Raw genomic sequence first — 12,190 nt, forward strand, 5'->3', positions numbered from 1 at the left:
TAAGTCATTGGTAACCATAAATTCTATGAGAATATCCATTTGTGAAAATTTTTTAAAAGATTTACATGTCTGAAACACCTATTGTGGATAAAGATTCACATGATCCAAGTGCATCTCCAGTGAAGTTCATGATAGACCAGTCAGCTATTAAAGATGCAGGGGGAATTCAGCTGGTCCTTATTCATTATTCAAAATCTGTCACTCTTTATGAATAGAATAGATGGCTATTCCAACCAAGTAAACTGATACTGGGCCCTAACCTTTTAGAAAGCCCCAACCTGTTTTCTGCTTCAGTAAAAGCCTTCCAAGGAGGGCCCCATGCAAGGCCAGTAGGCTCCTTAGGGGTAGAAGGCCTCGTAGCCCCCAGCTGGCTTCGCTGAGTTGCAGGGCACTGGCGTCTTCGCCCTGGAAACAGCAGCACCAACGCCTGACCAAACCCAGGCGCAGTCCGGGCTCTATTACCCCCAGTCCTAGTAGCCGGCAGCTAAGGGAGCAGAAAGGGCTGTTCACATGAGATACCTTAGTAACAGACCTGAATCCTTGTGACTTATGTCTAGTCACCATCTCAGGCACAAAACAACACAGAAACCAACAGATCTGGGCTAGAGTTGTGCAAAAAAACCAAAAGGGGGGGGGGGGGAGACAGTCAACAAAGACAATCTAAACTATCAACACTGACATAAGGCAGACTAGACATGGCAGACATTAGTGATTGCCAGTTTTTTATTCTCAACTAAAAAGGTCAGTATCCTGAGTTTGATCAGCATTTTCTTTTGCAAAATAATTTATATAACAAGAGAACACAAAGGATAAACAGAAGCATTGGTAAGAAGTCTGGGAGGATGGCCCACTAACGAGAAAATGTCACAAAAGAGCACTATGAAACACCTAGGTGAAATAAATTAAAGGTTAAAACCTTCTATTTTCAAGTTTTCTTCAACTATTCTGAGTTGACACATTTTTCTCACACTCATTTTGTCGAGACTAAATGCCAAAACATACTTCCCTCGAAGTCTTTTCTATCATGGCCCTACTGGCAGTTACTGTGAACCCAGAAGAAACCAGATGAATTAGGATTTCGAATCCCCATCAGCAGTCTGCGTCACTGAGCTGCAGACCTTTCTTCACTAACCCAGCCTGCAGAATGCTATCTTAAAAAGGCTTACTCTCCTAGCATCTCAGAAACTCAAATGGGTACCCGCTGAGGTACTTTTTAGGGCATAAGGAAATGCCAACCCAAGAACAGAAGCTACAGGACCCCCAAATCATGAGCCTGCCACCCATGCTTTTTCCTCCAAATCGTTTTGCTTCCTGTTGTTTGTATTCCCACCCAATTAGCTACACACTTCCTTTAAGATATGGTTTTCTTATGGATTTTTACTTAACCTGCCATTATTGTTCAAAACCTTGCGCTTGTTAGGGAAAACAGTACTAATTATAGTAAAACAAACTTACGTTGTATATAAAATTGTGCCAAATTACAAAGTGATTGGTTTCTGTGGCACTAGGATTTACAATACACAATTCAGAACAAAAATCACAAGTATATGAACAAAGATGGAGTTCAGCTTTTCTTAATCGGAGTAATCATATCCATTAAAGCCCTTAACCTTCTGCATGACCTGCCCACTTCTCATTCCTTTCATCAACCTGAAAAAGAAGCATTTCTGGGAAGCGGGATTTATAAAGAATATTTACCTTAATTTTTTTAAGTCCCTACAAAAATCCATTACCACTTAAGACCAGAAAAATGACTCAAGTTAATCAACTCTCCAGTGCTGATGCTGGAAACAAGCTCAATGGATCTGAGTGATGGACAGGCCGCAGTCAGCCATTGGTGGGGTTGGGGTAGTGGTGCAGGCGGTCACACCTTAACGCTCAAGCCACAGGCTGTGAAGTCCGGAAGAGTGAGGTCTACTGCCCTGTATTATCAGAACTTGTATTCTCAGTGCTAATGGGTTGCACGTTGTCTGCAAGGTTGTGCGCATGCTCAAGAAACAAATCTTTCAGTACACTTAATTCCTTTGTCAGCAACTTAATTTTTGCCTCCAAGCGTTCGTTCTCTTCCTTGAGCTGATTCACTCTTTGCAGGGTGTCTTGCGCTTTCTGCTTGCTTTTCAAGCGGCTCTTTTTCACAGCCATGTTGTTCCTCTCTCTGCGCTGGCGGTACTCGTCACTGTTGCGATCCAGGGGGGAACTCTTTTTGCTCTGCTTGCTTGGAGGCACAGCTTTGCCTCCTCCCCCAGAGCCCGCTGGCACCAGCTGAGGAACCTGCTGCAAGCCGCTGGCATGTGCCTGGGTATGAATGACACTGATTCCGTTCACTCCTGGAGAACTGGCTGGCTGTGATATCTTGCTCATTTGGGCACTCTCCTTTGTCAACACAGAATAGGTAGAAATCAGAGTGATGTGGTCAAAGGATTCCACGTTAAACTGCCAAAAAAATCTTCACATGTACCTAGTTAGAAGACAAATTCCATTAAAATATTTGAAATGACAGGGTCAAATAAGATTCAACTTTCAAAGAAAACAAAAAGACAAACAGCCAGGCATGGTGGTACACACGTTTAATTCCAGCACTCAGGAGGCAGAGACAGGAGGATCACTTTGAGTTTGAGGCCAGCCTGGCACTACATAGTGAATTCCAGGACAGCCTGGGCTAGTGCAGGACCCTATCTTGAAAAAGAAATTGGACTTGCACATACCTAACCCAGCAAGCTACCACTAAGCGATCATGCTCACATGTCAACAACTGCCAACTGTTCCTGGGTTTCCCAAGCCTAAAACTTTCAGTTTAGAAATGAAAGTTGGGTTGAGAAGTACCATAAGGCTGAACCCAGCCCACCTGACTCCCTGGGGGTACTACAGTCTGTGACTGTTACCAAAGAGGAGGAAAACAAAGACATGTCACTAATCAAGTCACACATGTGAACGAACAGCATCTGACAATGTGACAGGGAGAAATCTGAGATGTTGGGGTTAAGCATGGACAGGCTGAGATTAGTTATTATAGAGGAGATGCCTGCAATGAAAGGAGCAAGTTTCAATTGTTGGTTCACATTCATCAACAGTGCTGGAGTGGAACAGTCTACAAAATCCAGGAGGCATACCAGGCTAAAATCTGTCATACAAATCATGTTGCTTATTCAAATATTCAGAGTGAGTCATCAAGGACTTGACTTTTCTCCCACACCTATCATTATGAGGTATTTTTTAAAATGTTCTGTGGGACTGGCTTGGGAAAAGGGGCAGAGCAGCTGCAGAGCTGGGCACCCATTTCTCCCTTAAGGAGCTCACAGGACATGTCCCTTCTGAACCACACCTGTGGCTGTCTGCAGACATGAGGCCAGACGTGGACTCGTGCAAGCCTAGGGAAGTGTCCACACACAAGCTCACCTGCCCGCCTTCACCAGGCCGCTCACAACAAGCTGAATAGCTAGGTGTCTCTGTCCAAGAGTCACAGCACCCTCAGAGATTCAGAAAACAGCATTAAGAGCAAAAACTAGCCCATTCTATTCTCAAAAACCTGCTAAAACTACATTTGTGAACAAAATCTAGTCAGAGTTATGAAAATGCCCCAATGAGCACTCTCTACAGCTATTAAGAGAAGTTACATTGGTAAACGCCAGTAACTTCTCCCAAACCTTTAGTCAGGCATTTCTTCGAACACTGCTTACTAGTCTGCTGTTTATTATTTATTACTATTAGAGTTCTCTAGAAGGCAGGATGTCGTTACTCTGAATTGCTTTACAGCCGCTCGACGAGCCTGAACTAGGGACCACCTGCTCTCACGGCAGCACTGCAGCCAGCCAGCCGCTTCCCTCCCGACCACGACGGGCAGCGACTCCAGTCTCTCCTCAACAATGGACATTTCCACAATTTCACTTAACAAGGATTATGAGGCCCAATTTTTCTCCCACTTAAAAGGTGCCTGTTCAAAGTAATGCAAAGTAAATAAATTAATTAGAAATAAAGTGGCTGTTCAATATTAATTTGAGCCATTCTTGCTGTCATCTCCTTATCTAGTTGGCATAAAGTATTTGACACAATTTTTAAGAAATTGTTTAATACTTCTCCTGGGATTTTCTCAGTAAAAGCTCAGTGGCTAAGAGCACTTCCTGTGCATACATGAAGGTCTGAAAGACCCCTCAAGTTCCGTTCCCAGGATTCATAAATAGCTGGGTTTGGCCATGTGAACCTGTAACCCATTCACAACGGGCAACAGAGATACTGGAGAATCCACAGGCGCTTGGGGGGAAGCTCAGGGGCAGAAGAAGGATGGAGCGGACACACTATGATAGCTCCACTTAGGCCCAGGGGAGTGTACCCTGCCACAGACCAGCTCACAGGGATACATACATGTACATACCCCATGCCATACCCCACATTACAAACATAAGCAAATAAATGATTGCATTCATCAACTGTCTACTTTTTGATAAGTATATGCCAATTACATCCTTATTCTTCAAAGCTGATCTCTACAACAGTCATCTGGCCAAGCTCAGAGACAGCAATGATCCAAAGAGCAGAGCAGAAGGCAGGCCGGGTCTGTGCTGAGCTCCGGAAGACCTCCCTTCACTCGGGGAGACCCCTTCCCTGCGGGGAACGTCGGTCTTCATCTGCACTTGAGGGATGCGCAAATAGAAGATACTCCCAGCTGGCACTCACTCACTACTGGTTCAAGTACAGCGGAGTTCACGCCTGTTTCTGAACCGAAAGATACCAGAATGGGGAAGGGCTCTTTTACCTTAATCTGACTCATCTTGCCAAGGTTCTGAGGTTTTAAAAGTGAGCCCTTTGCCTGGAAAAAACAGTAGTATTCACTGTGTCTAGAAGCAGATGAGGGGAGGTGAGACTGAGAATGACTGACTTGATGAATGCTTTAAAGAAGTTATCTGAGTTTTGGGAGATGGCTCGGCAGTAAAAGGCACTTGCTTACAACAGAAGAGTTCTCCAACCAATAGACAAGCTACTATAGTAGCTCTCAAAATAAAACAAAGAAAAGGCCAAATAAAGGGTCCAAAGAGCTAAAAGACCTAACAGTTTCCAACAGAGCAGATTTGTTTTTACATGGAACAAAGCGCTGTCACTTGTTTTTTCTTGCCCCATGAACATTTACTGAGCAGCCAAGCATGGTAGCACACACTAACTTAGGAGGACCATCTTAAGTTCTAAGCCAACCAGCCTGTGACTACAGAGTGAATTCCAGGTCAGCCTGGGTTAGAGTGACACCTGCCTTGAAAAAGCCTCTGTCTCTGTGTGTGTGTGTGTGTGTAAATATATATGTGTAAATACATTTGCACACACAATTTATTTAAAACCTGGATACGCAAACCTAAGTGGAAGTCTGGCTCCTGGATGGGCAAGCAGTATTCCAAAGTTCAGTCAGGAAGCAGGGTGGTGCCTTGTTTCTGCCCTGAATCACTCAAGCAGGCAGCAGCAGGAAGCCCGAGAGTGGTGTTCTCAGTGGTGCCTACGACAGCAGCAGCTGCCACCTTCAGAAATGTTCGCAGTGTAGATTCGCAGGTCACCCCGGACCTGGGAGTAAGTTCTGGGCATAGGGCTTCACACATTCTTGTTTTAAAGAAGACTCCCCATTATTTTGTGACAATGATAATTGAGACCCCCACTGCTGCAGATAAGCAATGGATTTCAACAAGTTTGGACTAAATAAGTAACTTTTTTTTAAATTCAAATTTCTTAACTCAAGTGATGTTCATTCAAATCAGTAAAACAATGAAACTTAGAAATGTTATTTAGAACAATAAACCTGTCAAGAATTCACCAAGCCCTTTTGTCACTTTTTTTTTCAAATACCTACAGTCCCTTATTTCTCTCTTAGCTCCTCAAAATAAATTGTCCAGTTAGTTTCTTTAGTAAAGAGTGACTTCAAGATTTCATAGCTGTTTCTTCCTAGCCCAAAGTCTGCTAAATCATTGAGATCTGACAATTCTACCTAAAACAAAACAAAAGAAAAAAAAAAAAAAAGAAACACATCAGCCATCCCTCTCCTCCAAAGCCACAGAAATTACCTCAGGCTGACATCATCTCTCAAGGGCAGTAGTCTCTGGTTTAGCAGCCAGAGCTTCCTCCAACCACTGTCTCTGAAATAATCTTATACGCAAACCATTCTGCTGAAAATCAGTCTGTCTCCAGATTACAGGATCAAACCCTAGAAGCTAACTCTCTCCCGCCCCTGCTCCCCCATACTTCACTCTTCAACACCAGACCACCACTGGAACCCTAAATGCTCTAAGCTTTCTTTGCACTTTGTCAAATGTGTGCCCTCTGCTTCGTTGTCAGTGCCAGCTCAGCTCCGATGTGTGCCTCCTGGAGACTGGTAGGGGCAGGTCTCTATCAATCACATGCCCAGTATCCAGTGTGGAATCCTTCAAAGAGAAGACTTCCCTTTAAGCCCAGGAGTGGTCCACTGGGGTATGAAAAGAAAAACAACGTGTGCTTGTTTTGTTGTAATGTCATCCATTAACCCTGCTTAAAATGTGATTTACAACATTCAAAACTAGTAGGTTATTTATACATTCATTAAAAATTCACACTCATTTTTCCCCCTTGTTTTACTAACACAGCTGGGCAACCACAGCCAAATAGGTAGGAGACCAGCGTACTTACAGGTACAAGAACCTATGAAACCACCCCTCAGAGAGACACCTACACTTGCCACCTGTCATTATCACTTCTGTGACTGAGGCAACTTTAAGCCCTAAGACCACAGTTCAGCCCATGAGGTATTGTCTCTTTCCTAGGGGCTGTTTAACTCCCCGAGGTTGAAAGCACTCAAGCACTCGTCAAGATCACAGCGCCTTGCTGACAAGCATGAGGGGATATTCTGGAAAAAGGTGAGGTTTTGTTTCTATTTTTTTTTTTGTACATAGGCATTAACAATAATTGGGCCAACTGCAGATGAACTCCAGATGCATGTGCCCACCTTGTGCATCTGGCTTTATGTAGGTACTGGGGAATCGAACCTGGGTTATTTGGCTTTGCCAGCAAGCACATTAACTGCTAAGCCATCTCGCCAAACCCCAGAACTCCATTTCTCTTAAATGATGCTCTGCCTTCCACGGGAGTGTGTGTTTCCTATCTTCCACGTGCTTGTGACTCACTCCAGATTTTTCCTAGGCCCCAATTTCCCTTAAATAAACCCCATAACTTGTTATTTCTCCCTAAATAAACTCAAAAATTCATAATCTAAAATAATAAATAAATAATAATAATAATAATTGGGCCAGCCAAGTGTGCTATCAGAAGCAGGAAACAAGCTGAATCTTTGGCTCACTAGCCCTCTGTAATTACTTAATCTTGTTTACAGTTTGTTTGTTTTTGTTTTTGTTTTTTTCCCAGAAACAGGAAAATAAGCTCCAGGCATAGCTTTTCCCAAATACTACTCAAGTGGTAATACCCAGCCAGAGCGTACATAAACCTTTAAGGCTGCGAGAGTAGCTGAGGGGCAGAGGGCTTGCCCGAAACCCTGGATCCCATCCCCAGCGCAACACTCTGGGATGCAGAAAAGCCTGCTTCAAGGAAGCCCTTACAGTACTACTTTGTTTCAAAATTTTCTCTGGTACACCAAGTCTGCATTAAGTGACAGTATGTTCAAGTGGATGTAAACTCTGAGGACTCCCAATTTTTGTGTAAACCCATAAATTAAAAAAAAAACAACTGACATTTTAGAATGCCAGCTTGCAGCAAAAACCACAAACAAGTGGAAAACTAAACCTGTTCAACCCTTTGCAGACCAGAAGCATACAAGCTAAATTACAAAAAAAAAAAAAAAAAGGCATCTTTCCCCTCACACGGGCATCCCCATGCCCTCCACCTAGGTACCTCCTCTGGCTCTTTTCCCGTGCTCCCTCCAGCCTGCTAAGGAAGGGCTCCGTGGCTGGCCCTTCTGCCAGCATTCAACTGGTGGTCGCGGCAGGGCCATCTCAAGGATGTCCCCAGTGAACTACTGCAGGACATTCAAATCTCTCCAAAACCAAACGACAGATTCCTCCTGCGGCGTGACTTAAAAACAATCATCATCACCAAGTGCTTTCCCTAAATCATCTGGAGTTTCGCTGCTTTGGAGCGTCGCGAACCGTCCCAGGTACACGTCTGGAAAAGTGAGATTCGGTCCACCCTCGGCGACTCCGGGAACACCCTCGATCCCCAGGGGCCAATGCGCGCCGGGCTGGTCACGTTCCGGGGAGGGCCGCCGCTCCGTCCACCCGGCATCCCGTGGCCCGCGCCGGCAGCGAGGGGCGCCCGGGGGCCGGGACGCGGGGGGCGCCCGCCGCCGCGCTGGGTGCCGGCCAGCGATGAGCTCACCCCGCGGGCTGTTGCCGGCAAGTTGCATCAGACGCCGCGCGGGGTTCCCGCCCGCGCCTCCGGGCGCCGCCAGGGCCCTTCCGGGCCAGCCCGCCGCCTCGGGCCCGGATGGGTCTACCTTGAGCCGGGTCCGCAGCCGACGCGAGCGGCCGGCTCCAGCGCGGCCTCCCTGAGAACCAAAGCCCGCCCGCCCGCCCGCCCGCGGCCTAACTTACCGGCGCCTCCAGCCCGCCCGCCCCCAGGCGGCCTCCACTCCGAGCGGCCCCGAGCGCCGCGGCCCCGACCCGACCCAGGCCTCGCAGCCCGCGCGAGTCAGCGAGGAGGAGCGACGCTTACGAAACCCACAGCCTCCGCCCGTTCCGCCGTCGCGGGCCACCGGCTTCCCCTCCCCCTCCTCCCTCCACGCGGGGGACCGCGCGCGTTGCCGCCGCCACCTCGACCAATAGGAGCGCCGGTCTGTAGAGCAAAGCGCCCGCCTCTCGCGACGGGCAGCGCCGTCAGCCAATCAAGAGCCGCCTGGCTGCGAGAGGCGGACCCGCGGCGGAACGAGGGGAGGGGAAGGGGGTTTGGGTCCCCCGACGCGCTGGGGCCAGAGGGTGTGGTGGGCGCCGCCCGCGTGCGTCGAGGGTCGGGAGCCCCCCCCTCCCCGCCCCAAGCGCCCCCGAGCTGCGAGTGACCCCTGATGAAGAGTTGCGTTCAGGTTGCAGACTCAAAGAATTGTTACCTAGAAGAGTAGTTCACCACACCTGCCTGTGGAGAACATTTCCCGAGGTGCATTTTTGAGTCGTCACGACCTGAGTGTGTGTATGGGGGGAGCAGGCTTCCCGGGATGCCCCTCCCTGCGTGTCCCCAACGTCCCACTGCACCTGCCTCTGCGGGCCTGGGGTGCCCGAGGACGCCCCGTGGGTCCCACCTGCAACTGACCTGGAGGCCCGAAGGCGGCTTGCAAACTTTTTTTATTTTTCTTTTAAAAGCGAATTAACCCCAGGTGTGGTGGCTGGCAACGCTAATCCTAATCTTGGGGGAAGGATGGGGGAAGGAGGATCCCCGCGAGCTCGAAGCCAGCCTGGGCTACAGAGTGAGCTCCAGGTCAGTCTGGGCTAGAGTGAACCCGTGCCCCAAAATATATTTTAATATTTTATTTATTAACTTATTTATTGAGAGAATGGGGCACTGGGGCCTCTAGCCACCTCAAACGAACTCCAGATGTGTGTGCCACCTTGTGCATTTGGCTTAAGGGAGGTACTGAAGAATCGAACCTGGGCCCATTGGCTTGCTTACTGCTGTTGTCACCTTTATGAAAAGGGCAGTGTGGCTCACTGTGAGTTGAACGTCCAAAGTTGATGGGCAAGCCCAAAAACATGGTCTGAATGGCAGTCCAAGTGGATCATCCCAGACAATTCACTGGAGTATCTGAAAAAACGTTCTCAAAAGAAGGAAGCAGCTCTGGGTGCAGGGCAGAGCTGCCTGCCAGGTTTGATTGCTTCCTCTTTAGCAATTCTTACCATTCAAAAAATAGATATTTTGAAAGGGGAAATGTTTCTACATTGCCAAGGCCAGACCAGCTCTCCCTTATAAAACTGTTTCGAGGAATCCCTAAGAGATGCTAAAACTCCTGCAAAAAAAAAAAAAAAAAAAAAAGCAGAAAGAAGGAAAAAGGAAATGAAAAGGGCAGCAAGTAGGAGTGAACTATGATAACCCTGTCGACACTTGGGAGAATAACACATTATCATCAAAACCAGTATTTTTCTTTCAGCTTGGCTCTGTGTTCTGATCTAAAATTGCTTTTGGTTTTTAGCACTGTTAAAGTTGGACTGTGTTTTGTTGCTCAAAAAATTGTTTTTTTTTTTAACCTAATGATTTAAAAGCTATAGCTGCTCCAACATCGTGTATGTGTGTGTCTGGGCATGCCTTCCACACCCAGTAGTCCATGCCCAGGAGACCTGAGTATTTCCTTTTCAGCTGATAGTTGGTAATTCTTTTTCTATTTACATTTATTTGGTGCCAACTATGTGCTTAGATATGGAGCAAATGTTGGAATTCAACGAGGAAGACCCACTCGTTGCCCACATAGAGCTTACGCTGAGAGCCCGAGAGACAAGCAGTTAGTGGTTATACTATGTTTCGGTCGCCATCTTCATTAGTGCTAAAGGAAAGACAGGATACAGCCTGGCCTGGTGGCTCAAAGAAGGCCTAACAGATGAAGCAGCGATGAAGTGAATGCCCCAGGGTTCTGTTTGGCATACATCCATACTGCTGCGTACTGTGCCTATGAGACGTGAGAAGACAAACCTGGGGCTGGATGTCCCTGAATTTGGGCCCTGGAGGACACACCATGACACCTGGTGGCCCAGCTCCTGCCCTGCTTGAATCCTACATGTTACTTAGAGAAAGCCCCAGCTGGGAGCAGCTGCTCCATGGCAGAGTCTAACTCGGTGTTGCTGTGACAAAACGCCTGACTTCATGTGAGAAGGGAAAGATTTCTTCTAGCTCCCCATGTAGGAAATTGAGCCGTCATGACCTGGAGGGAAAAGCAGAACAGAGTGGCTCACAGCCCGACCCCTGGGAAGCACGAAGAAGGCATGTATGTGTGCACACTTTCCTCCCTCCTTAGCCATTCTGGGCTCTAGCCTGGTGGATGGTCTCTCTCCCTCCCTGATTTCATCCTCCCTGGAAACACCTAGAAGCACACTTTCCTAACCTAAGTATCTCTCACCCAGTGAAGTTGTCCGTTAAGATTAGCCATCATGGGCTGGAGAAATGGCTTAGTGAAGTCAAAGGACCCAGGTTGGATTCTCCAGTTCCCACATAATAGTGGAGCATGCGTCGGGAGTTTGTTTGCAATGGCTAAAAGCCCTGATGCTCACTCGCTCTTGCGTGCTCGCTCGCTCGCTCTCTCTCTCTCTCTCTCTCTCTCTCTCTCTTTCTAATAAATAAATAATTTTTAATCTTAAAAAATAGCTTTTTTTTTGTTTTTCGAGATAGGTCTCACTCTAGCCCAGGCTGACCTGGAATTCACTCTGTAGTCTCAGGGTGGCCTTGAACTCTCAGGGATCCTCCTACCTCTGCCTCCCGAGTGCTGGGATTAAAGGCATGCGCCACCACGCCTGGCTTAAAAAATAAAATTTAAAAAGCAAGACTAACCGTCATATTTCCCTCCCTAAGGAAACAGGAAGAAAGTGAGGAGATGAGCTACAGGCCCTGCTGCTTTGACTGGCCTCAAGGTCACAGAGGATCCACCTGCTGTACCGCCTAGACCCTTCATCCTCAGCCAGCACCTCTGTGTTTCTGAGTTGCTTTCCTGTTGCAGTGACTCACCTTCAGCCCTGAGGAATCCATGTGCTGTGTTATGTTCATCCCAAGCCCTTGGCTACTGCATTTACCATCGATACTAGGGTGGGGATCACGCATGCAAAAGAAATGCAGGAGCCTGGGGCTGCCAGGAATATGGGCCCGCTAGATAAAGCACTTGCCGTACATGTGTGAGTAACCCAGCTCAGATCCCCAGACCCTACATAAAAGCCAGAAGATGCTGGAAGCTCATGGACCCGCAAGCCTGGTGAGCCCAGCACTGAACATGAAGAGACGCTGCCTCAAAACAAGGTAGGACTGACACCCAAAAGTTGTCACCTGACCCCAACGCACATGTTCTGTAATGCCCCTGCCTGCACTTGCACACATCTCAGAAAGAAAGGAAGGAAGAAGAGAGGAAGGAGGGGGCCAGAGGCTCCTTAGTCCAGGGAAATGCACAACAGAACATTGAGGGGCTGGAGAAATTGCTTAGTGGTTAAGGCACTTGCCTATGAAGCCTGAGGACCAGGTTCAATTCCCCAGTACCCACTTAAGCCAGATGCATATG

At 47.6% G+C, this 12,190-nt stretch overlaps 1 protein-coding gene across 2 annotated transcripts; it reads right to left on the bottom strand.

Annotated features, from left to right (window-relative positions):
- Positions 1 to 701: 701 nt before the first annotated feature.
- Positions 702 to 8,616, bottom strand: Cebpg (CCAAT enhancer binding protein gamma). 2 transcript variants are annotated; one of them, XM_004659958.2, is made up of 2 exons: positions 8,547 to 8,616; positions 702 to 2,458 (listed from the first exon to the last, which is right to left on the bottom strand). In XM_004659958.2, the coding sequence occupies exon 2, from the start codon at positions 2,359 to 2,361 to the stop codon at positions 1,915 to 1,917; it is 447 nt and encodes a 148-aa protein (XP_004660015.1). In that variant the 5' UTR covers positions 2,362 to 2,458; positions 8,547 to 8,616; the 3' UTR covers positions 702 to 1,914. The 2 variants fall into 2 exon arrangements, with proteins under 2 accessions (XP_004660015.1, XP_045011020.1); XM_045155085.1 differs by lacking the exon at positions 8,547 to 8,616 and adding an exon at positions 7,849 to 7,867.
- Between the last annotated feature and the right edge of the window lie 3,574 nt (positions 8,617 to 12,190).

Source organism: Jaculus jaculus, chromosome 7 (assembly GCF_020740685.1).
Source record: "Jaculus jaculus isolate mJacJac1 chromosome 7, mJacJac1.mat.Y.cur, whole genome shotgun sequence".
In the NCBI taxonomy this organism is placed as follows: Eukaryota; Metazoa; Chordata; class Mammalia; order Rodentia; family Dipodidae; genus Jaculus; species Jaculus jaculus.

Bases quoted from the DNA above. Each gene is read 5' to 3' on its own strand.
- Cebpg (XM_004659958.2), bottom strand. From the start codon at position 2,361: ATGAGCAAGATATCACAGCCAGCCAGTTCTCCAGGAGTGAACGGAATC.